This window comes from Oryzias latipes, chromosome 1, assembly GCF_053564925.1.
Source record: "Oryzias latipes strain Hd-rR chromosome 1, Olatipes_Hd-rR_3.1".
Classification (NCBI taxonomy): domain Eukaryota; kingdom Metazoa; phylum Chordata; class Actinopteri; order Beloniformes; family Adrianichthyidae; genus Oryzias; species Oryzias latipes.
The window spans coordinates 33,806,237-33,832,572 of record NC_136237.1 but is presented as its reverse complement, the minus strand read 5'-3'; the positions used below and the strand labels follow the sequence as shown (position 1 = coordinate 33,832,572).

The following is a 26,336-nucleotide window of genomic DNA, read 5'->3' as shown; positions in this document are numbered from 1 at the left end:
CATGCAAATAATCAGAAAATACGAAGTCACTGATAACAACAAACAAAAATTAAGTTAATTGATGAATCTGGGACTAATCTTGCCTTTGGTTTGCTTTTAAGTGTTTGCAGGAAATTTGGACCGAAAAGACACCTAGATGCTTGGGAAAAATGCAGAAAAAATTCACTGAAATTTGAGTTCAATTCTGACCAAAAAAAAGGTAGTAACAACTTTAAAACATAAATGATAAACTATATAGCTAAAGGGCTGTGAACAGACCGTAAGAGGCAAACCTGAATTTCTGTGGCCAAACTTCTAACTGTTTAAAGTCACACACAGCATGCTCCTATTTCCAACCTAAGTATGTTTTTGTGCAGTTTGTGACGCTACTGTCATCTTCAGGCGCATTCACACTAAGGCTGTTAGATCTGGAACATCAGCTTCGTTTTGAGCAGGTCATTACAGAAGTAAACTCTGATCTGCCTGAAAATGACGGTTTTGGTTAACTTGCAAGTAAACCTTGTTGTGCTTCTACAGCAATGTGAACACAGATACATTAAGAAGAGGAAGTAATCTGGCTAAGCTTACATTAAAAAAAAAGAATATTGTGGATATAAGAAAACCAAAACCCACCCAAACCACATAAATAAAATAAAAAATTACTTTCTTGAAGACAAATGTTGAAGTTACAGGTTCCATCCCCTTTTATGAACTCAATGACTCCTTTTGGGGTCAAGGGTCTGTCAGCGCCTCTCATGTCCACTGTCGGATGAAGGTGAGATGCACCCTGTACCCCACACACTCACATTCACACGTAGGAACAATTTAGAATGAACAATTAACCTAAGAAGCCCTTTTTTGGACAAAGGGAGAAAACCCAGGCCTGCACACGGAGGACCTTGTCGGATTTTGAACTAGGGACTTTATGCGAGACTTCCAATCACTGTACAACAATGCAGCCATCACAGGTTCCCCAATACTATAGTAGTGTTGCATTTAGTATAGTTTATGTCCAATCAAACCAGATACAATAAACAACAGCACCTGCAAGCTGGTCAAAACACCACAAAGAGAAAAATATTTTCACAAAGAAAATTCAATAAGGAAAAGTCAATATTTCATTTAAAGATCACATGACACAAATGTTTCAGATACTCTTGAAAGACTGTAAAAACATCAAATCAAACCAGTTAACCTAAAACACATGGAATGAGCCCTTTCAATGATTGAGAAAGAAAACACAATTAAGGAGTGTTGTTATGACCCGCTCCACTATCCTGGTTTTTTGACCTTCACAGCTTGCCACATCACATGCTCTGCACCTCTCATCAAGATCAAGCTGTTCACCTATGATATGCTCCATTTAAGCTCTCCAGTTTATAGTCTATTTACCGGTTTGTTTTGGTTTGCTCACAGCCCATCCTTGTTTCCACGTTCAGGTTCAAGTTTCTTTGTGGGTGACCGATTGCTAATTCTCCAGAAGTTTTGGTTAAAACTGCCTCTTGCTGTGTATTTTGCTTCTGCAGGATTCTTTGACTTTCCCTTTGGATTACCAATCTTAGATTTCAAATGCTTTTTGGATTTTTCCCTCCCATGTTTGACCTTAACCTGTTCCTTTCTACAGAGCGTTCCGCTCAGGAATTCTCGGATTCCCAAGACTTTCCCGTCAGCTGCACGCCTTTTGAGCCGCTTCACTGCAGTTTCCTCCAGCTGCTAATCACCACCGTGTTTGAAGTTCCTGTCATTCTTTCGTCTCGTTGGACTGGCTGTACAAGAGAGATTACAGTCAAGACATTTCTGAAACATTATTTTCATAATTTTCTGTTTTTTATCAGGTTAATTTCTTCTGATTTCATCCACCCCTGTGAAGCTGGTGGATGAAGATCCTCTGAGACTTTTCTGTTCTTTATCGGTGTCTTTAAACAGTTAAATCCTCTATTGAGTCTGCATTTCACTCGTTGTCTGGCATTTCCTTGAGGTTTTCTCAAAGACCCATGGAGTGCAAACTTAAAAAAAGAAAATCTCAACATTTCACAGAAAATAAAGTTTGTTACAACCAACTACAACCCTTTTGCTGGACTTGTCTGCATTCAGCTATGCGATGTGCATCTACAGAAACATTAAAGCTCAGACCTTGTTCTTTGTCTCTGGCAGTATTTATCTTTTGTCCCTCATGTACGAACACAGGATGGCAGGATGGATTAAAACCCAGCTTTTCCTGCTCTTTAGTGGTTAATCATTTCTCTTGTCGCCTCACAGAAGCCAGGGGTCTCCAAGGTCAGCCTCTTGACAAATGGACTAACATATTGTGAAAGGGAGGGAAAGGGAGCATAAAAGAGAGAAGATAGTTGTTGCTGCCAGAGCAGGCGGCGACCTCACCATTTGGACAAGTGAATGTTTTGTTTAGTTTTTCTGGAGGACGCCTACTTGAGGAAACTCAAATCGGTGCGGCACACATAGAGACCAGCGGGTTGAGAGGCCCACTTAATGCCGACCCATAGAAAACGACTCATCACACACGCACACCCACACACAGCCTACAATCCTGGGAGTGGCAGTGCCCCCCCCCCCCCCCCCCCCCCCGCCTCCCACCAAGACGAGTCTGACACGAGGCCCAGACTCAAAAATCCAAGAGCACACACATAAATACATATAATTAAACTCAACAGAGAATGGGTAGGGGGTGCAGGCCAAGCAGGTGCTGTTGCAGTCCCACACAACTAGAACTGTGCATGCATAAGCGTGCATGTGATAGCAGGGGGGTTCGTTTGCCGTCTGTCAGTCCAGCCTGCTGCTTGCATGATCAGCCACTTTTTGTTGTTCTCCTGGGGTTTGTGCGCATGTGTGTCTTATAAGAAATGTCTGAATCGTAGATCAGTGTATTTAGCAGTATGTATCATCCTAACAGCATTATTGGGGGGGTCACTATCTATGAGCTACATCATATTGTTTCATCCATCCGCCTTCGCTTAAGTTCACTTGGGCAAAAATATGGCCTCAGTGCATGCCACATTGTGATCGTTACCCAGCAGGCACAGCACAGTAGCTGCAATCTGCAAGATTCTGATCTGAAAACACAATTGAGTAATCAGACTGAATTAAAATTGGTGGCCTCCATCTCAACTGTTTGACTCACACTCCATAGAATTTGGTTCATTTAGTTCATGAAATTATACTGGCACTTATGTTTACACACAAGACAGACGCTCAACAGATTTTAGCTGTGATGCACACAAAAAAAGTAGAGAGCACTTCATAATTATCTCCATTCAACATTCTGGAATCTGGCAGGAAGCTTTGAGCAGGATGGATCAGCACAGGAAAAGCATATGTGAGCTAAACATGGCTGTAGGACAGCACAGCAGACTGTTCAGATAGGCAGGGCATACCTAAAAATGTCACTCCTTCATTGGGGTTAGTAGTTTTCATTCACATTGACTGGGAATCATAGTATCAAAAAGTCAAAGGGTTGTAACAGCTGCTTGTTTGTAGGGGAAAAGAATAACAGCAAGTCCAGCTGGAAAAAAAAACTCAGCTTAACAAGTTCCAACTTTTTCACAGTTTAAAGTTTGATGAAATGATTGTGAGCATGTTATTGCCTAAGGACAGCCTGAAAAAGTTGTATTTTTAATTTCTTAGTTCCTTATATTTAAAGTCCCACTCCGATCATTTTTTCATCTAATTTAAAGCGCCCCCAGTGGTCTTTTAGTTATGTTTATGCTGTTTTTTAGGTAAAATATAAAACATATCCTTTCTAGGACATATATTTCCTACAGAACGGCAAGAGTTCATCAGTATTTTGCCTCCGAGTTGTTGGGGGGGGGGGTGTCCTAACTTCCCGTCATCCATCTGTTACATGCTCTCCCGCTAGCTTACAGTCAATACATGAAGCTAGGGGGATGCATCACAATGCAAGCCTGATTTTCAATAATTTGATTAAAGAAATAATTAAAAATGCCATTTTAATCTTAATTTTCTTATATATATCCTCCATCTTGAGAAAAATGCTACAAGAACATGCTAAAAAACATAAAAAACACAATTTTTGTTGGCTTGGGTCTAACTAAACCCAACCATTTGTGTTTTGTTAGGTTTGAGTGGGACACATAAACGCCATGCAAAGCATACCAAAAAACTCATGTTTTTCTTCAAACTTCATTCATTGTCCACACCCCCTTTAAGGCATATGTGTTGCTCTGATTGAACAGAGATGAAGTCGAGATTCACTTTAGCTCACACAGACAGATGCCAGTTAATGAGGCATGCATGTAAGAAAGCATTTCAAGCAGGTGATGGTTAGAATGAGCTACATACCTTGTCAAACAGAGTCTTCCATTGCTGAGGCAAGGAAAGAGAAGAAGAGAGTATGAGAAGGAGCAAAAGGAAATAGAAAGAGGTGCCAAAGAGGAGAGGAGCACCTGTTTAGAGGTGATGCTCAATTTTGTAGCAATGATTGGAATGAGAATCACTAAAAGGCAGGATCATTGTGAGTAGAAGGAAACCATGAGTGTGACATGAAAAAAAATAATCAGCTTTGAGAGAGGCAGCTAATCTCATTGTGCTTCTTTGCGCATTTTTAGATCCTAAAACTCCAGTCATGAGTTCAGTCTTGACATTTTGCTGTGTTACTTTGTAAAATAATTCCATATATGGTAACCTGTACATACTTTTGGAAAGAAGGGCCTTTCTGGGAAATAAATTTATGGGGACTTACAACATCCTCTGGAGCCACGGGGAGGACATCTGTACTTTCCAAAACCTCAATTTCCTCGCCCTCCGCGTTGGCTGCTACCGCCGGAGAAACGTTAACCGGTGCCTCCCGGGATCCTCCAGTCATCCTCGGGCTGCTCCTCTCCATACATCCACGATCCTCAGGAAGAACTCCACATACTGATGTTTCCTCTCATCTCATGCGTGCGCTATTAACCTTTAGCGCACGTTTGCGCAAAGCGGCCACTTCCAAGAAAAGTTGATGAAGTTGAGGAACACCTAAAAGCTGAAGAGTCCACACACAGAAGCATGAGCTGAAGGGGCTGGAGGCGCGCGCGCGCAGGGTGGCTCTTTTCACTTTAAAAGATGCGACGCAGAAGGAGGCAGCAGAGCGCAGATCCATCCAAAGGAAACAATTACATCATCGGTGGTGACAACAGGACAGCGATGGGAATCCGGTCCTGGTGACGCAAAGTGTGAAACAGCTTGATCGAGCCACCGTGGCATAAGTCGACTCAGGCGGCGCGCGCGCATGCTGCCCGAGTCCAGGAAAGAAGTTGGAGCAGGTGCCAATTTTTTCGGTGCGTCATGACACCTGGCGCGCTTGTTCTGTCGCCGGAGCGGAGCGAGGACGGACGGAAGGGCGGACGGGTGTCTGGGTTTTCCTCCGCGCGCCCCAGTCTCAGAGGAAGGGAGAGGAACACCGAGCTGGATTCAGGAAGAACAGACACCGCTGAAGCGCTTCGAATGCGTTTTCTCAGTCAGGGTCAGTTAAGAGAGGGTGGGGGGAGAGACTTGGCTGGGTGGGAAGGAATCACCGCTTATTCCTGATGAAGGGGTTTCGAGGAACTCAATGAGTCTTCCTCAGCAGCCTGTTGTTACCAAAAGAGTGATTAAGGAAAGGAAGAAGTGGAAGGACAGATTTGTTCACTGCATTAAAATTGTGTTTTTGGTGTCTTTAGCCCTCATGCTTTGTTTGTTTCTGAGGAATAGCATTGATGCTTGTTTCTAGTTGAATTACTATCCATCCATCCATCCCTTTTGGGGTTTACAGGGTTTGCTGGTGCCAACTCAGCTAGTGTTGGGCAACATGGGAACATGTCGCCACTGTCATTTGGGCCCCACTCACACACACACCTGCACACCTAAGGGCAACTTAGATTCACTAATAAACCTATGAACCATCTTTCTGGACTTCGGGAAGAAACCGGAGTATCCGGAGGAAACCCACACATGCTAGTCACCGATATGCAGTCCCCATATTTGAACTACAATCAAAGTATATGAACCCTTTTTCCTTTATATAATAATAATGGATTGGATTTATCTGCGCCTTTCAAGACACTCAAAGCGCTTACAGTGTGTCCATTATTCATTCACTTCTCATTCATACTTGGTGATGATAAGCTAGTGTTGTAGCCACAGCTGCCCTGGGGCAGACTGACAGAGGTGTGGCTGCCATTTCGCGCCTACGGCCCCTCTGACCATCACCGGGAGCATTCATGCACATTCACACACCAGTGGAGCCACACTGGAGGCAAGGAGGGTGAAGTGTCTTGCCCAAGGACACAACGACATTTTGGCTGGTGGGAGCGGGGATCGAACCGCCAACCCTTCCATCATTGGACGACCCGCTCATCCACCTGAGCCACTGTCGCCCCATATGCTGATTACATTAAAGTTTCAAAGTAGAAAAATGCTTTTCAGTTTTTATTTTTTGTATTTTAAAATTCAAAACGGGTCAATCTGACCCTGAGCATAACAGGAGGGTTGATATGTTCTTGTGGTATTTTCTCATGATAAAGGTCGTATGTTAAGTAAATGAAACAGAAATTATACTCTAGAAAATGACAGCTTTTTTTTAAATTTGGGGTTAAAACGACTTAAATTCCTGCCAGAATTGAAGCTCTAACATCCAAACCATCTTGACAGGACACGAGGTCTGCAAAGACCTAAAAAGAAACAAATAGGAGGGATGAAGAAGATCGAGGGCCAACAGTAACCTGTCAATCAAAAAAAGAACCATGCTCCTGTTTGTGTGCAGATCAAACTGTACTAGTTGGATCCACTTTAATTGAAGGGGTCTAACAGACCACAATGGTTCTTTGGTAAACTACTCTTGCATATAATAAATTGCTTTAATCCAAAGCCAAACATCTTATTTTAACAATGGATAAAAATCTGATTATATTTAAATCTTGAGCACTGCAGTTATTTAATTTGCCACCTTATGATTTAAGGGAAAAAACAAGCAATCTCCACTTTCAAAAGAGCCGTGTCAAAAGCAATGCTGCCAAACCTGGGTCTGCTACCTGCACCTGGATCAGGTGTGCTCAGTCAATCAGAATGTAAAAACACCTGAGTCAGCTCATCAGCACCAAAGAGGGAAGGGGGAGCTGGAAAACAGGCAAGGTGGTAAACCTTGAGCACCAGGATTGGGCAACTCTCAGTGACCACGAACTGTAGAATCCCATTCTTAGGATTCTACATTTACACAAGCTCAAATCAAATTGCTGTTATAGCCAATCATGTTGGATATAAAACCAATTCATCAATGGCTTTGAGGTTCAATAATGAAAATTTAGCCACACAGGTAGGATTTTTTAAGATAAATGGTCGAGAATTTAAAAATAATCAATTTTGGAGTCAGATAAGGTCCAAACTGCTTAAAAAAACTTTTGAAATGTATTTTATTTAAATTAAATTCTAAATTCCTACAAACACAAGCTGTCTTTATATTACCATGTTTTGCTCCAAACGTGTTTAGTTCCAAAAAAAATTCAATCAGAATTAGCCCCTGGGTCAGGTTTGCTGCCACAAACAGAAGTGTCTCATTTTAGATGAACACCTACCAATTACCTGTTGAGACATCAAATATGCCTAATAGTTGGGTGGAGGCCATAAATAAGGAGACATTATGTGTGGTCTATAATGTGTAGGTTGATCCGTATCCTTTGGCTGAATCTCAACCTGTTTCATGTGACTGCATTGCCATAGAAACAATATGAGGGGTTCACATGTGTGCCCTCAAGGGACTCCTAACTCCCACACTGGAGCAAGAGGTTGAAACAACACTCCTGTCTTCTATTTGATACCCTCCCAGGAGGCCCACTGCATCACCTAATCAACAGTCTCTTCTGGAGATGTTTTGTGGAATTTGGGAAAATTTATGAACTTTATATATATATACTGTATAATATTATATAATAATATTTTCCTTTAGAGTTTTTGATTATAGTTCAAGGTAGCGAGCAGTTGGATTTGTGCAGCACATGCCAGAGGCCATACCATGTCTTACTCATATAAATGCAGATTTTGCTATGAGTCACAATTTTAAATCATGCACACACAGTTATACATCAACATGAGTTCCATTCCACAGGAATTTTCTGAACAAAACAAGCTTTGACATGATTTGCTGTCCATACGTTATGAGTCAGGTACAGGGGTGGTAAGGGGGGAGAATGTTAAAAAAATGGAGGTGTACAGTAGAGGGAAAAAAACACCCACTACGTGGGAGAAGATCTATGTATAAACTAACAGCTGGGAAGCGTGCTGTTTCATTAACAGGAGTGTAGCTCAAAGCTGTTTGCAAGAGTGAAGTGTTGATGAACTTATAGCAAGTTTTCTTTTAACACCATCTCCCATGCTTTAAATAAATTCAATACTAAAGTAAAGATGTTTGGGTTACACAAACTTTTCCTTTGTCGTAAGAATGCTCCATGAAAAAAACACATCTTAGATTGGTGGAAAAGGTAGTTCATCTGCTTTTATAATGTTGCCACATTTGTCAGGAGCATGTAATAACAGGACGTTCGAGGAGATGAAAGACAGGACTGTTATCATCCTCTCTTGTTCTGAAATTAGTGTCGAACATATCCTGCTCTGTCTCTGTTGTCTTCTGGATTTCTCTACTCATCAACATTGAGGACACACCTTTTTGTTTTTAAGTAAATAAGATGTTGCTATATGCTCAAGCTGCCTCCACTAAATGATGTCATTATCAGTGAAGCTAACAGCACAGCTTTCTCTACACTTTGAACCCACGATCCATCTGCCCTGAGCAGAGTCTGGACACATTGTTGAAAATAAAACTTCAGCTCATGATTGGGTTTTCATGCATGTGTTGCAAACTGCAGCATCAAAGAGGGTGTGAGGTTGGAAGCCAGGGCTGTAAAGCTACAGACACATCAAGCATACGAAGCATGTTGAAGAATGTGGTAAACGTGGGTTCTTCACTGTGCATTTAGTCCATGGTGTTCACACTAGACAAGCAGGGAGGGGCTTCTTTTGCTACTGTTTAGTAGTGCATGTCCCCCACCCACCCACAGTTGGAGGAGGCTAAATGTCAAGGTGGGGGCAAATCTTGCTCCAACCATTTTCTTTCACAGCTCTTATTATGATATATGAAAGACTTGGTGCTTTATAATTGTGGCTGGGCACAAACTGCAAATTTCTCCCCCATAATCAATTTTCAAACAGTTGGGGTTGTATATTCAGGCCTGTCATGCATATTTTGTTCAGGCATATATGGGAGCCAGTGGGGTCCTACGGGACAGGAGGGGAGGCGCGAAACGAGCGGGGCGGAGAGAGAACATTAGCTGCATGTTGTGTGCTGTAAACTCTGGAAATTAAAGGATTAATGATTAAAACCGCTCCTGCTCTCTAATCGGAGTCCTGTCGTAGAGGCCGAAGTCCCAGTCCGAGGAATATAGTACCTTCTTTCCACAACAGTTGCTATTTCTATGAATGAAAATGGACACCATCTTCACGTCACTACCAAATCAGAGTCCCTGAAAGGTCAAAGTTCAACCTGGTTTAAACATTCAGTGGATGCATGTTTTGTACATAGAACCTGAAAATTGATCTATATTGAGCTGAAAATACAGAGATATTTGGATAAATGCAGACTTTCCTAAGTGATAGGAAGGGAAAAAATACACTCAATTTAAGTACAAAAGTTGTTTATAATAGCAGCTCAGTGGAGAAAAACAGAAGAATTAACGAGTGAGACATACCAGCCCTTCCACACTGAATGACTGCTGAAGCAGAGATCTACTTGGTAAAAAAAAAGGGATGATTCTGCATTAAACAACCTGAAAACATTTAGGTTTGAGGCGGTTTTTCAACACAGAACTTATACATCAGCACAACCCTGAGCAACAAGAAGCAGTAGCAGCAGCACTCTATTCTGAAGAGACAATTTATTTATTGCTTTGTCAGGATTCATTACTGATGCAGTGACGATGCAGATTCAGCAGGAAACTCAGCTTCTGACGTCCAACCGGGGCTTCTAAGAGCCACAGCTTTATCCAACCCAAATTAGTTTGTGGATGTTTGTTTTAAAACTATGTCAGTAAACAATGCCAGAAATTGTTTGTTCCTACCAAATTTTGAAAATTATTCATAAACCTTTTATGGATATAAAGACATTTATTCAGCACATTTGTCATTTTTACAAGAAAAAAAAGGTTTAAATTCACTCTTTCTACATTTTGTCATGTAAAAATGTGAAGCTTCAGTATATCAAAATTAACCTAAACTAAATGAACTGATCCGCTTGAAAGACAACACTTTAGGCCTTTTCCTTTTACAGACTGTACTCAGGAAGAGGATAAATATACATTTCGTAAACTGATAGTTTTTATAAAGTATTACCATACATTTCAATTGATCGAAAAAGTTTTTTATTGGGTATTTTCAGGTAATTTATATGCAAGCCACTTTTGAAAAAACACTGCCCCCTTGTGCCCCATTAGGGAACTATTGGTACCCCGTCTCACATTGCACTTTAAAGGGATAAATGTTAGCAAGAAAAGAAAGCATGAAATAATGATTCACAGGTGTCAGATGTTTATTAAGCTTTTCTTAAAGGATCATTTTTCAAACTTTACAATAAGGTTCCAATAATAATTTCAAAATCATTTATTATAAGCATTAGTTAGGTCGTGTCTGTGAGGTTTTACAGCATTTAGAGTTAGGTCAGATTAAAATCCTTCAGTAAAACCTTTTGCTTCCTAAATCCAAACAAACAACCATAGTAGATGATAATGCCAGACACGTTTAAGGCTTTATTTATTTAAGGATTTATTATTAATATGTTATTGATGGATAAGAGATTGTGTAATAAAACCTTTATTAATGCCTTGTATTCTTAAGACTGAATAATAAGCATTGGTAAACTGCCAATTAAATAATACACTTCCAAAATAAAGCATATAATTGGCTGTTGACACCTGATTTAATAGTTAATGTTTTATTAACTAACATTAATAAAGGGACCCTTGTTATAAAGTTCTACTAAGGTTTTAGCCTTCAACAATAAAGAAAAGGCTTGATTTTACTCAATAGTCACAAGACTAATACTGTATTTAATGTCTTAATTTCACCAATTCCTTCACCATGACCACATTTTATCAGAGAGCTTTTTTAAACAGCAGGTTATGAGTTTATTGTAAACTTTTGAAAAGGCAGGGCGGAGAGAATCCATGTAGCAACACTTCTCGCAGGAAGCCGTCATTGCCATAAAATAAAAAGAAAACCAGTTTTGGTGACATAATTGCATCAGTTATAATGAAGGAGGCTGACTGTCACATCAACATTTTATATTAAGACTATTGAGAAAGAACATCTGCTAAAAGGAGAAGTCCATCTAAGATTTTCATATTGGGAACATCTTAAAACGTAAAGGTGATATTGATGTATATCTGGGTTCACAAACAAGAATGGTGTTGAGGAATGCGGCAGAGTCTTTGACACATTCACACCCACTGAGCAGCAGTTTCTACATGCAAAAAGAGAAAAAAAGAAGATTGTGCATCCAGGAATTTGGCCACATTTCAGTCTAAGAGGAGAAGCGTTTCAAGTTTATCTAAGAACACGCTGTTAAAGTAATTCTTCTGCAATCAGGGTTTAATTAGTTTAGTAAAACAAAAAAAGCTTAGTTAGTGTCTAAGATAATGTCTATATTATATACAGTATTTACATAACATGTTTCATACATAAACAAAAATAAATAAATGTATTCTGTCAGTGAGCAAGCAACAAGAAATTAGATAAGTATATGCTTTATGTTGTCACTAGTGTTTAGCAGCAGCTTTCAAATATATGTTAAATATAAACATTTCATTTTATACTTTTTATAACATCTTAAGTAAATTTCATACAAAATAAATATACATATTTTTAATCAGGAAGGACAACAGAAAGGAACACAGCCACAGCAGAACGTTAGCTTGATTTGGTCACAAAAAATAATAAAAAGTACAGGTTCAGAAGTTCTCTAAACTGCTCATTTTTCAAGAAAATGTCCATTTAACGCAAAGAAGCAAAATATTGGATGTTTTCACTGGCAAAAATGGGTCCATGGAGTACCATGCAGAGGCGAGCTGGACCAGCACACCCGAGGATCACCGGCTTTTCAGGAGCACTCTGTACATGGCGACCCCGAGCACGGCGAACACCGTGGCCCCAACGCTTGCTCTTAGCCAGAAGGTGGCGCTCTTCCGGTCTGCTTGGCTAACATGTCTGTTAAGCAGAAACACACAAAGATGATGACTGTGTGCAGGACCATATTGTTGCAATAAACAAAAAAATCAATTATCGCTTTATACATTTCAAAAGTGTTCTTAAAATTATTATATTTGACATTAAAATTAAAAAGATACGATCTTTACATTATGTTCAGAAAAAAAACTAAAACTATATTGAAATGTTTTGAATTATACAACTAAAATTGTAAAAACAATATTAATTAAAAAAGATGAATCACAGAATTGAAAACAACTGATTCACAGGTTTGAGGGGAAACAGAGCATCCAACAACTAAAGCAGTAACTAAAAAAACATATGAATTATTAGTATTATAAACTAAAACAAAGAATTAGCTGCATATATATATTCCTCTTTTGATAAAAACAATGTCAAAGTGCAATTTTGTAGAGTTTAAGATGGAGAAATCAGAAAAATTGCCAGTTAAGAAGGACTCAAAGATGAAAAGGGGAAAAAAGACTGTTAATTTTAAATAAATACCGTGGAACTGTTTTCAAACCTGAACAAAACAAAAACAAAATAAAATTATAATGTTCTTAAACTAAAACAATCCAAAATAATTTGGATTTTTCATCTAAATAAAAATAAATACATTTTTCAAAGTGTTAAAACACAGTGTTGTCAATTTATAAAAATAATAGTCATTGAGATTTATAAATTATACATATAATAAAAAAAAAAAAATTATTTTGACCTTGTACTGGATTTCTAATGATTTCTCTACACTTTCCCTAAATAAAATTGGTTACTGTTGGTGTTGCACTTCTACACAAAATTTAAAAAAATAAATAAAACCAAAAATATATCACCAAATATCTTCAAGTGCGGTCATACAACAAGAGTGGACTGAACACAAACATCATAGAAGAATGTGATAGTCTCAGTCCCCTTAGCTTCAAACTGAATAAATTACTAGAAGAATGATGATGTAGAGGGACAAATGAAAGCAGAAAGTAGAGGTGACAGTCATGTCTTAAAGGAGAAAGTGTTTTTTAAAGACCTTCTGAGCATTACAGCGTAGAATTTGGCCCTGACGGTCTGCAGGAGCTCAGAGTTGAGGAAGTTCTGACACAAGCAGAAAGTGCACCGGTTGCAGGTGCACATGCAGCGCAGCCGGGCGTGGCTGAGGAGACACCCAGTGAGAACACACCATCACACAGCGGGATTTAACAAACAGGACACACACAGAAGAGAAGAGTTAGAACTGACACGGCAAGTCCAACAGGCTCAAAATAGAAGAAAGCATGTTGGACTCTTACTATAAACACAGGAGGGGGAAAAACAAAAACCTTTTTTCTAAAACATGGGGGCTGCATTAACACAACAAAATACAAAAATAATAAACAATTCAGCAAATGTGAACATTTTTTCCTCTTGTGGAAGAGTTTTGGTTCCGTTAGGATGTAAAAGATGTTTTTTTTGCAGCTTAACTGAGTGCAATAGCCTAATCTTCAGAAAGAATGTACAACAGGGAAAGGGAATTAGCAATTTACCCACAATGCATCACTCTGGACTAAAGACAATCCAAAGCATCCAAATAGTTTTTGTATTTAACCCTTGTGCTATCCTAGGCACTTTACCATTGGGAGTTGGGCATCTAGACCCACTAGACAGTGCGCTGAACCTTTTTCTTCAATGATTTGTGATCTTCACTGGTGTCCATGGATTACATGAAATCTTTCCACCTTTATCCACCTTTGTCATGGTAGGAAGAATACGTCAATGTAAGGGTGGGGTCATAGGATAGCACAAGGGTTAAAGAGTAAACAAGATTTGGATAGAACAAAGAAATAACTTGAAAACATTAAATTAACCTTCTTTTTTTCTATTTACCTAATATTTCCAACAAGGAAATATTGTAGGGGTGCATTTATGATGATACTTTGGGATTTAAAAAAAGAAAAAAACCGAACTGCAGCAATGTTTCTGTCTCACTGAAATACTTCATTACTGAAAGCTTCAGCACTAAAAGGACATTTTTAAAGATTTATAAGAATGCTCGGCCGGTTTCCTTTGCCCAGAGGATGAATGAACAAGGAAAGATATAAATCCAAATATCTCCAGCAGCATGCAGCTAATAAAAAAACACATGTCATGCTGTCTGAGGAAACAATGACTCAGCAACAAAGTTTTAGCTGCAATTCCCAAACTGCGATAAAAGTGTTTTTACACCCCTGGAGGGTTTAAACCAACATTTTCTTGCAAGCACTACATTGATTTGAAAAAGAAAAAAAATCAATGTAGTATTTATTGAATAAAATATGCTAAATAAAGCTGCTAAGTTTATGAATAAATGTGTTGCATGTATGTCGGGATACGTACGGGTACATGGCCATGGTGGTAAGTTTGGTATAGATTTCTCTGCTGGGATCCCCTGCTGTGTTACAGGTGAAAGACTGAGGCGGAGGCATCTTGTGCCTCCTGCAGAACTCCAGTGGACTGCAGCCGTACATCTGCTTGACCTCCGGCAGGTCCGACTTGGCTGCAATCATCATGCAGGGGGTCTTGCTGTCCATGAAGTATTGCTGAAAGGAGAGAAGTCTTTTCTTCGTCCTGCAGCCATCAGAATGTCTGGGTTTAAATACAAGAAAACTTTGCTCTACCTTAAAAACTTTGGCGCAGTATTCAAAGGAGTACGGGTTGCTGGCATCATAGACCAGGCAGACAACGTCACAAGCCAGATCAGAGTCAGACAAGTAGTCGAAGTCGGGGAATACTTCATGCAGCTGAAGAGGAGAGAAAAATGTCAGTCAACCATAGATGGAGGGAAAGCTTTTGAATTTTAAACTTTCAGAAAATTGGAATTTTGATTAGTTTCTTTAACAAACTGCTGTTAATATTAACAGATTGCTAAAAAATAACTAGTTTACACAACAATCAATGTCAACACGTTCATCCTTTGCCATAACCAAATAGATTGCAGCTCTTTCCAAGATTTGCTGGCTGCTAGCATCCAAGCAAAATGTGTAAAGTCAATAAAAGGGTCCTGGAATTGGTTTTTGCAGGGATTCCTTTTTTGTGACAAAAACCGTTAGTTAAACTAGATTTGAACCAGTCAATGCAAAAACTGACACAACCAAGGTAAACTATGTGGATGCAACATCTTAAACTCCCATTTGAGCTGGGGACTAAATTAAGACTGTCTGCAGGAGAAAGTTTAGACCATTACTGGGCAGAAAATGAAGGAGCCAGCAATCTTTAACTTTCTCTTGACATGACTACACAAAATCAGTCCACAAAGCGACAACAGTATTCCACACAGTGTCTTATTCCAGCAAAAACATCCACATATTTTATTTGACTCATAAAATAAACAAGAAAAAAATTATACCAAAAAACAGCAAAAACTTCAGAAGAACTGGATGAGACATTCACAATACTACAAAAAAAACTTGTCTGGTGGGTTTTTATGGAAGAACAAATACATGTAACATTTAGTTACTGAATTCTATCTGCAATCAGTTTGTACAGCTCAGGTAGGATAAACCAGAACGTTCCCAAACCAAATAAAATCCTGTTTCACAGGCCCTTCATTGTGTCTGCGTCTTCGTTAAGCGGAGGAACGCCAAAGCTTTTGTCAGGCAGGAGGAAATGCCTGCTTAACAAAAGCATTAAGAGAACAGAATAAGAAGCTTATGTCATTGGCCAAGTTAAGCACTTCAAGGTGGGCTGGCCCTCCAGCGGCACAGTCTAAATGCAGCTGCAGAGAGTTTTTCTGTTTGGATTCGATTTTCTTTTTCAAAAGATTTATTGGAAATTTAGTACCAAAAATTTTACGTCTGGGTAGAATTTAAGAATTTTCCTTTTCTTCCTGTTTTTGTTTTTAAAAATCATTTATACATTTCAAAATTTATAAATTGATATTTTTTGTTGATATTACTTACATTTTTTGGCTCCAAAAAAGAAAACAAGTATGAACATTTTGCAAAAAATCTATTAAAATAGTTTATAGTTCAAATAAATTTACAGGAGATTTTCAAGAGCATTATGCTTAAACTGCACCATCAAAATATTATCATGTTGTGTTACCGACCAGTATGAGTTTGTCTTATCCTCACCAGAAGGTATTTCTCCTGGCCGTAAACGTAGGTCGTACTGATTGCGTAGTAGGATCTGTGCTCCTCTTTAATCGTCTTTTGTCGCTGAGAAAACAAAAGAGGAGATTACCTTAGATGTGGCAGCAGAACTCATTCCGAGCCAAAGGACAACAGGCCTTTAGTAGTTTATGTGAGCTCTGAGTTCAGCTCACTTTCCCTTTTGAGGGGCTCTCACTGAAATCAGCTTTGGCTCCATTAAAATACTGTCAAACAATATTATAATACCTCTGTATCACGTTTTCTGTTTCATTTTAGTACCAAACTTTTGCTAAATAAATGTTTGAAGCCAATAACTATTGGAGTGCAAATTACACTGGGACTTTCTTGCCTGTCAAAGTAAATGAATTTGTCTGTTCACAGCAAAACAGTAGCACATCACAGGAGCTGCCATTATAAAGTCATATGGATATCAGATCCAGTCTGGCCCTCTTTGACGCCACAACGTCCTTAAACCTGACCACTTTTCCCTCCCTTTTTACCACACTAGGATCTACTGTCGCCTCATATAGATCACTCTTTGACCGGCGCAAAGTAATGAGATAATTAGAGGTAATCACCACCTGTTTGGGGGGGGGGGGGGGGGGTGATGAAACCAATCAGAGCATTTCTTTTACATTTCCGTGAAGACCTACTCAGCACGTGTTTTTCCTGCTTACCGAGAGGTTTCGACCCAGAAACGCTTGGAGGAAGCCGCTTTTTCCACTGCCGACTTCTCCAAACACGTTGCAGCGGAAGACGCTGCGCTGGGTCTGCTTCTTCTGTAAGTCAATCTTCTTATCTCTGGTCACTGGAGGGGGCCACACCGCACAAACAGGAGGATCAGAGGATCAGCTTAGACGGTTGTTGTTGCAAAACACATCGCACAGGCATTCAGCTGTTCAGGAGTGGACATGACTGTCCACTTCTTACAATAATCAATATTTCCACTATGCAACTTATAACTGCATCACAGCTAAATCGAAAAATTAGATCCATTTTTTATATTTGAAGCCTTTATAGATCATTATGGACACATTTTACAAGAATCTCAAAATTATTATGTTCTTTAAATAACCTTGAGCTCATAATTACTCTTTATAGATAAAAAAATAAGAGGTACAGACACCTGTAATTCCATCCGCCTGCGACTCCTGCTCAGCAATTATTGAGTAACCGAGGTAACCTAAATACTCCAAACATCGCTGAACATCCAGATACGTTGTTAACCTGTAAAAAATAAAAGTACAGCATATTTTAAAAAATCTAAAATGGGAAATACACCTTGGACACAAAATAAAGCTAAATATTCCATATTTATTAAAGTCAAAGATACAAATGAAGCTGATGCTAAACTGTGGGTCTTTTCAATCATAAAGAATTTCACATTAGTATTTAACCAGAAAACATAAGAAAAGATTGTTTAACAGAGATTTATTACACATCTCAAGATGGGGGAAAAGATGAAATTTTATAAGTAAAAATAATAAGAATAAGAAAACTTTAAAACTTTGCATTTGACAAAATCTGATAATGGATTAAAACATTGCAGAACTGATGGAGACATTTTCTTTAATTCATGGGTTAAAAACCAAGAGTTTCCTTTGCCTTAGGATGTACCAACTAAAGAAAAATTGTAGCACTAAAGCTGATTTTTTTCAAACTTTTTAGGATTTCGACATGTCTCAATTTTTTCTAAATCCTTGATCTGTATTTGCAGATTTTTTGATTCAAGTATTAAATGTCTCTAGATTAGGGTTTGACTGAAATTGCAGGATGCATATTTTTTTGTTCCTCTTTTCCAACTACATCGCTACAACAGAGTATTAGAGCCACAATAATTCTATGAGGATAAACTTTTAGAATTATAAGTAAAGGAACGGATATTTTCCAACTTTATTTTCATTTCCCCCCCATGGTGGCCCTACAGCTCCGTCGTACATCCCAAAATCTCAACTCATCAAAATTAAATTTACTTAGAATTAGAAAAGAAAAAGAATAATTTCTAAAATGCAAGTGGATTAAAGCACTTGGTCAATTGGTGAGCCATTTTACATTAATAAATCTTCTTTAAATATTTCTTAAGTTATTGGATTTTCCAAAGAAGCACATAGACAGACAAACTGTTTTCTGTCTGAAAACATTTCAGCAAAAGAAAAATCATTGGAAGTTTGTCAAAGTTGAATCTGCTTCTTTTTTTTAAATTAAGATTTGTTGTGTTATGGTAAAAATCAAAGCAGAAACAGCAAATTTCTGTCAACCAAACAACCCCACATACAGAAACATGTGACTCTTTAGATGTGACCTTCAACTACTTACGTCCACTGTGAGAGATAGCCCTGGTAAGTGATCCACCCTCGCTCATTAGTGCAAACGGTATTGTTGACATCTGCACCCCAGGGCATGTAGGGAAAAACATCAAACAAGTCCTCCAACTCTTCAGGCGACAAGGCACAGTCACGGTCCTGATAGAGAAAAAAAACATGTCTATGCATGATTTCTGCAGGGACACACAATGCTGACCGAAGCTCACACACACAAACACAAAGCTAGACACCAATAAATACAACAGGCGGCTCTTGGCATGAGCTGTCACTTTCCCTCTTAGACATTACCCTTAATGTTGCAGCTTATTTTCCTTACAAATCCCGCCTCAATGCCAAAAGATTAACTGCACCGCAGCGGGGAAGCAGCTTTGGCTCAGAGTGCTTTCTGGTTTGTTTTTGTGGGGAAGCAGAAGAGGCTGGAGTCAACACAACATCAACACAAAAACAAACCTTATCGTGTTTGTCAAAGACGCTCTGCAGGAACAGGTAGGCATTGTAATTGAGCTCAGTGGTGCAGTCGGGAGGAACTTTCAACCTGAAAAGAAGATTTAAGGAAGAGACGAGTTAGTAGCACAAAGAAGAAGTTGTGTTCAGAAGATGTTTGAGGTGGACTCACGGGGGGAAAAGGTAGTCCTGATTCAGCTCCAAATCATCGTCGTATCCAAACCTCCTCAGGACAGTCCAGGTGGTTTCATGGCGTCCTCGCTGGATGAAGAGCATGTGGAGAAACAGGAAGCCTGAAAGCAAACAGCATTTGACAAACCAAACCAGTTCAAATGATAATTCTCATACCTCTTTTGTTCTCTTAGTAGTTTGATTTTAAATGGTCTGGAATTAAACTTCTTTCATCGGGTACAATAGTAACAGAAAATGATTTAAAAACATTACACTAAAGATGGAAAACTTTGGGAAATATTCTTCAAAAATGTTCAGAGAAAAAGACATTTTGATCACAGAAGAGTAAAAATAATATTTTAAAAAAAGGCACAACATGTTTGATTTGATTTCCTTTTATTTGCAAACACAAAATAAATTAGTGAATATTAAGATAAACATGATAAAGTGCTTAAAAAAGAGGAAGTAGAAAAATAATTGGTATAAATCCCCACCCCTAATTGAGCGATACTGTTAAAAAAAAGAAGGTCCACCCGCACCTTTCAATGTAAGGCCGTTGTCATGGACACCGTCGATCAAATTCTTCCTAACCACGTTTTTCACGTCCTCCAACGCCTGATGCTCCAGAGGAGTGTTGAAGCAAGTCCGCTGAGAGCAGCCACACAAAAACAAATGTGTTGTCAGAGCAACAACCGAGAACATTTAGGTTCATCACAGGCCGACCAGCAGGTGACCCACCTGGAAAAAGTTGAGCTCGTTGTCATTGAGGATGCCATCGTTGTCCAGGTCGGACACTTTAAAGATCCGAGCCAGGGCTTTAACACAAAGCGGCTTCATCTGACAGCGAAGGCAACATGAGAAAAGAGGATCTTTAGAACACAAAGTCTACATCCTAATGCATCCAAATTTCCACTGATCTTACATCTTTTTTCTCTGGACAGTAGAGTGGACCTGTGGGATGAAGGACAGCCTTCTGAGCATAGTAGAACAACTCAGAGATGTTCTTTAGGTTCTTTGCTGAACACTAAAAACATCAAGAAGAAAGAAGAAATCCATGTACTGTTATATTTTAGAATACAGCAAAGAAACATGAATAGCTTTTGACCATGTGAAAATGCAAGCACTGCTTTTAAAGCGGCTCTAAGTCGTTGCCAGACAGAGCATTAACCCTTGTGCTATCTTAGATGACCCCACCCTTACATTGACGGGTTCTCCCTACCATGACAAAGGTGGATAAAGGTGGAAAGATTTCCTGTAATCCATGGACACCAGTGAAGATCACAAATCATTGAGGAAAAAAGTTTAACGCACCGTCTAGTGGGTCTAGATGACCCAACTCCCAATGTTAAAGTGCCTAGGATAGCACAAGGGTTAAGACACGGGGTCTGTCTGAGCGACACCTCTAATCATCTAGTCTGCAAAAATCCCATAAGTGAAGTGAAGTCACAGGAGGACGTCAACACAACGTGAACTCCACAGTGACAAAGACAGCAAAAAGTGTAAAAACCAGGCGCTGAACGACAGAGCAGTTCTGCTAGAAGGTCATGAAGTCCTCTTTTGAATCCACAACGACTACAGCTCCAAACAGTTTGCCCCCATTTCTGATGTGAAATTGGTCAAACGGTCTTTACCGAGAATAATTGAGACCCTTTTGTGCCTTCATCGCCACCTTTTGCACCTTTAAACTCTTTTTACCTTGAGACAGAGTAAAATACCAATGGATCAAATCTAGAAAAACTCGAGTTGGGGTTGAAAACTAAATCATGTGTAAAATTAATTTAAAAGTGAAAGCTTTTGCCAAGTGAGGAATAAAAGAGCCTCGACACAATCTGACAGCAGTAAAGAGTGAAGGAACTCTACTGCCAGAAGACTTGGCAGGTGAGTCTGTGTCAGGTCAAAGGTCAGCTGTCAACCCGGCACCTCCTACTTATCTTAGGATGCAGCTAATAGGTTTTCCTGGAATCCTCTGAATCTATTCTTCTCATGTCCACAAAGTAATTTTAAGTAACAAGAAGCATTTTTACTATTAAAAAAAATAGGTCTTCTCTTAAAAAAACAATGGTTTTCAAAGGCAGAAATGTTTACCTTTAGCAGGTAATGCATTGTGGGTTTTTTTTTTTGTTCGGAAAAAAACAAAAAAGAAAACTCAGAAGCGGGACTTTGTGGCCCACCCAGCACGTTTTCCACGTCACAAATACAATCCTTTTGAAAAACTGCATTTTTTTTTCTGCTCCTGATTCACAAGGATTTGAAGAAAGAAATACTCAAAAATGCAATTTCAAGCTGAATTTTCTTCATATATGTCCTTTATGAGGAAAATGCCACAAGAACATGTTGGAGTGAGTCTTTAAATGGAATGAAAGGATTTGACAGAATCGGATCATCTGCAAACTAACACTAAAAAATGTTATTAGAAGTATGAAGAAGTTTTCTGATCCAGACTTTCTGCTTTTAGACTAACGTTTTATTTAAAGGAAACACTTCAAACACTAAAAAGTGTTTTAGACACTGAAAGCATTCATATGTGAGGCAATAAACATACAGCACTCCCCTAAACTCATTGTCTTTTACCTATAGTTTGATATGTTTTCCTTTCTGGAATAGATAAAAAACAGGAAAATGTAGACTTGCATGTGGGCTTGAAAGTCCTTTTTTGTCCTCTGAAAGTGAAACTGTAGTTCAGTTGCAGGCATTTTTTCTAAAGATTATAACGCCTGGCTCATATCCAAGGCGAAAAAGTGAACTGATGATGAAAAGATGCAGAAGTAAAAGATGTTGGTCACTTTCTCACCTCAACACAAGTCTCTATCTCGCTGTACTGGTTCATAATGGGAAGCACGGTCTCCATGCTGCTGTGCTCCACCAGGTCTGACTTGTTCCCCACCAGGATCAGAGGAACCCTGGACACATCACAGGAAATGACCGTAAAGCTGCAGAAAATGCTGGGAAGATCAACAGAGTCCATGTTTGCTCTCATCCTTAACTTTTGCCTCTTAGAAAAGCACCCATGGGATTCACAGTTGCTGAATCTGCAAATGCGGAAACCCCCCCTCAATCCCACTCTACTCCACCTGAAAGGTGGAGCTCATCTATGTGCCCACCTGCTGTCCTTGTCTGTGTTCTCGGTGATTAGGGGGATCCAGTGACTGGTCACCTTAAGGATAAGAAGACAAACCTGTTAGAAATAGAACTTAATTCCTTTCAACAACATTACACCAATATATATATAAAAAAAAGTATCTAAAGTATCATCTGCACTTATTTAGGCGATACAGCAACCTAGTAAACACAAACCAGCACAGACCAACTCTTTGTTGGAGAGTATACATTTTTTTTTGTGTATGATTTCAAATACAATTTCATTTTTGCCTTATTTTATTGGTTGTCAATGAATAACTGTTGACTGTAACTCCAAACATTTCTCGAAACACATGCAGAAACTTCTTTTGGTAGAAATAAACTTTTGTTTTAATAAAAACAGGAGATGTTGGTTCATTTTACTTCCCCAAAGTCTATACATTTCTATAAATGTAAAAATCAATTAATTAGGTATTTGACACAAAAAAAAGAAATCAATCTAAGGACAATATAATTTAAACACATCAACATTAAATAAGCACGTGATTTACTTTTGCTAAATTCAAACATGGAATAAATGTGAGACTTGAACTGTCTGTGGATCTATTAACTCAATTTTGTTGTATTTTTGTAGAAAAATACACATTTTTTATTAATTGCATCCAACATAAATATATACCGGTATTTGTTAACTTTTTATTTTAAAGCAATTTACAAAGCATTTAAAAAGTATTAACATTTTGATGAGATCTCTGCAACAATGCATCTACTTTACTGTTTATTTAAATTATATCCTAAACTATTTTAATTTGGATAAAATATTTATGAATCTATTCTAATTCGTATATACTGTGTACTGCTGTTTTGAACGATACATTTCTGTTGATTGCAAAGACAATAAAGCTTATCTATCTATCTATCTATCTATCTATCTATCTATCTATCTATCTATCTATCTATCTATCTATCTATCTATCTATCTATCGACCTACCTACCTTCTTTAAACAAAGGTTATTCCAAAATGTCTTTCAGACTATGTTGAAGTCAAAGAATGCCCTTTCTTAGGCTGCTTCAAAAGACTTGGAAGCTTTTGATCTGCCATAAAAACATATTTCATAAATCTCCTTTTCACCCCAGTGTACGTCCCAACACTGCTGCCAGTCAACATTCACACCTCTTAGGTAACTTTTATCCACCTTAAGCATACGATCGGGTCTTTGACTTTCCTTGGAATCTCTTACTTTCAAGCTGCACTTGTCATGATGGTGGAAATATTACAGATTTAGTTTGGCCCGTTTTATTATTGCATTTTATCACAGAGTAAAGTAATTTTTGCAGGTAAATAACGACTGGACTCACAAATAGAAATGTAGGATATTTTTTACTATTTCAGCCAATGCTGTTTTAAACATTTTATTAACTTGTATTATATTATAAAACCTTTGGAACTGTTTTGAGGGGAAAAAGCTAAATATATATATATATATATTGGTTTCCATCAGTGTGATTTTTTGATTGTTCTGTTGACTTCATTTGTTTTATGCATGGAAAGATGTGCATTCAAGAAGTAAAACCAAGACAGAGTACAAAAAAAAAACAGTTTGTTTTACACCTTTTAACTTAAAATGCTGGCAGAGAAAGCTACTCACTTTCTCTATGGACTTCTTGTTGTTGACAGAGTACACGATGCAAATGACATTTGCCTATGAGAGAAAGATCATGAGTGACCGGTAGGTCTCTCAGCTGAATTTAAACACTGAACAAACCGTGACTCATGAACCGACCTTAGAAATCTCTTGAAACAGTTGCTCATCTGTCTGCTCCGCCTCTATGGAAAGAAAAACCAGAACATTCAAGGAAAAAAAACAGCAACAAGAGCACTAAATAACTTGAACAAAACGTAACAAAAAATAACAAACAAAACTCCCAGAAACGGAACCTGAATAGTCGACTATGTGTGTGGGAACTCTCTCTGGTGTGACATCTGCAGGTATGGTGATCTCCTCAGCTCTATAGGGGACCTGGAACAAAAGATGACATTTCAAGCAAAAAAAACAAAAAATTAAAAAAAAGGATAAAAGCCTCCTCCATCATCATGAGAATATTTCTACATACCAAATCTGGAAACTCCTCGCTGACCAGAGACATGATGAGTGATGTCTTCCCCACCTTGGCTGAAGCAGGAGACAAAGAGCAATTGATTAAAGTCCCATTCTGACCTTCTTTTGCATTGTAAAAGCGTTCCCAGTGGTCTCTTAGTTACGATTATGCCTATTTGAAGCAAAAAACAAAAACAAAGAAAAAATGTCATTTTTTAGGACATAGTTTCTGCAGAGCGGCAGTAGTTCATTAGAAATTTCCCTCTGAGATGAGGGCAGGACTGTTAGGGCAGAGTAAGCCTGCAGTCATTTCCCATCATCCCTTTTCTTACACTCACTCCCGCTAGCTTACAGCCCCTCACAACCCAAACCTAATGGCGAGCATTATTGAAGCTATCCAGCTGTACAGTTTTGAGCCAGATGTCAGCTCAGACGAGGAAAACAAAAACATAACCTTGGGTTGTTTGAAAGGTGCCTGACAAATAAAATTTACTATTAATTTATTATTATTATTCGTCTGCAGGTGGATGCATCAGCATGTAGAGGAACAGGGATCTTGTGCCACGCCGACTGTAACACCTACATCACTGCGATGGGCAGCATTTTTCCTCATTCACAAAAATTTGAACGAAAAAATGAAAAAAAGAAATATTTTTTTTACAGTTTTTATTTTTTCCTAAATAAAAAAAGAGAGTAATATTGAGAGTAACTGCTCAAAATCCAATGAGATCATCTAGATGTCCATTTTCTGTCCTGAAGACGCACCATGTCCTCATGGTTAATACATATAAACTTTTGTTATGATTTAATCCAATAACCCAAACAAACACAAACACGATGGAAATTGTCTGAAGTTCTGCAGGAGATGAGGATGTGTTCACATTCGTGTGATCATCGTCCAACCGGATCAACTCCGGTTCCAGCGGAGCAGCAATCGGGGTGAAAGGTGAAAGGTCTCGGTTTTAAGCTGATCATCCAGCAGCACGAGCCACGAAAACTCACGAGAGGTCGACCGAACTAACTCTCAGCTGCGACCAGGTAGATGTTTGCAGGCGGCATCACCCTCCCCTTCATCGTCATCATCATCACATGTTTGGCATCTTTGCGTCTCTTTAAAAAAGTGACCGTTCACGGCTGACTCCGCTCAGCTGACAGGACCAGCAGTTCCTGCCGACAATTAAACGGAGGCGAATAATAATAATAAAAAAAAGGTTTACTTACGTTCTCCTACCAGCAGGATCCTCACGTCTTTTCGCATCTTCTCTACCTCCGTCAACCAAATTGATCGGGAGGTAAGTGTGCAACATTTATGCTCCCGTCCTGGTGATGAAGGATACAGCCAGCCAGCTCTCCGCGGCCTGGCTCGTGCGCTTGCGGCTACATTCGCATTTCCGTTCCGGTTTGCACGAGTCCAGAATGGAGGAAGAGGTTTGATTCTCGGTTGGTGTTTACTGTATTAGCCAGCTGTGTTTAGAGGCACGACACTCTCCGTAAGACGAGGCTTGTCTGACAGGCAGGACCGCCGCTGATGACATAACGAGTCACGCCGATTTAGAGCCGCGTCAGCAAGCAGTCGGGAGGATCACTCCGACTGTGTGAACAGCGCACCACGCCTCTTTTATTCGACACAGAAACATCTAACTTTTTTATCTTTTACATTATAAACCATGTTTAGTTTTTGTAATTAAACATATTTTAAATATTGTAATTGCGTATAATATTCTGAAAGACTAGTCTGATACTTAAAAAAAGCTCAGAGGAAGACATCTCGTCTTCTTCTCTTCTACGTCAAATATTCGCTCCGAAAAGGAGTTTGTGAACGCGCGCCCTCTTGTGGTGTAACTAATAACTGCCTCTGAAAATTCAATTTTTTTTAAGGAAGCATAAAACCTAAAAAAATAAA

At 38.9% G+C, this 26,336-nt stretch overlaps 2 protein-coding genes across 5 annotated transcripts in view; both read right to left on the bottom strand.

Annotated features, from left to right (window-relative positions):
• rhbdl3 (rhomboid, veinlet-like 3 (Drosophila)) overlaps nucleotides 1-5,434 on the bottom strand; it is a 52,735-nt gene extending 47,301 nt beyond the window's left edge. The window contains exons 1-2 of one of the 3 annotated variants that reach the window (XM_011473923.4): nucleotides 4,694-5,194; nucleotides 4,294-4,317 (exon numbers count right to left, since the gene is read on the bottom strand). In XM_011473923.4, coding sequence (XP_011472225.1) covers nucleotides 4,294-4,317; nucleotides 4,694-4,837 — 168 coding nt within the window. In that variant the 5' untranslated portion in view covers nucleotides 4,838-5,194. Of the gene's footprint in view, nucleotides 1-4,293; nucleotides 4,318-4,693 lie in introns of all 3 variants that reach the window. The other 2 variants (XM_078946291.1, XM_023955471.2) reach the window with 2 other exon arrangements.
• Nucleotides 5,435-11,114: 5,680 nt separating this feature from the next.
• On the bottom strand, nucleotides 11,115-26,200 carry rhot1b (ras homolog family member T1). Of its 2 annotated transcripts, XM_004065681.4 has the most exons (20): nucleotides 25,655-26,193; nucleotides 24,450-24,508; nucleotides 24,274-24,355; nucleotides 24,119-24,162; nucleotides 23,984-24,037; nucleotides 22,357-22,409; nucleotides 22,047-22,155; nucleotides 20,178-20,279; nucleotides 19,994-20,092; nucleotides 19,795-19,903; nucleotides 19,257-19,377; nucleotides 19,091-19,175; nucleotides 18,633-18,778; nucleotides 17,443-17,543; nucleotides 16,994-17,124; nucleotides 16,299-16,382; nucleotides 14,844-14,966; nucleotides 14,563-14,765; nucleotides 13,241-13,363; nucleotides 11,115-12,216 (listed from the first exon to the last, which is right to left on the bottom strand). In XM_004065681.4, the coding sequence occupies exons 1-20, from the start codon at nucleotides 25,689-25,691 to the stop codon at nucleotides 12,099-12,101; spliced, it is 1,983 nt and encodes a 660-aa protein (XP_004065729.1). In that variant the 5' UTR covers nucleotides 25,692-26,193; the 3' UTR covers nucleotides 11,115-12,098. The 2 variants fall into 2 exon arrangements, with proteins under 2 accessions (XP_004065729.1, XP_011472289.1); XM_011473987.3 differs by lacking the exon at nucleotides 13,241-13,363 and having other exon boundaries at nucleotides 25,655-26,200.
• Nucleotides 26,201-26,336: the final 136 nt, after the last annotated feature.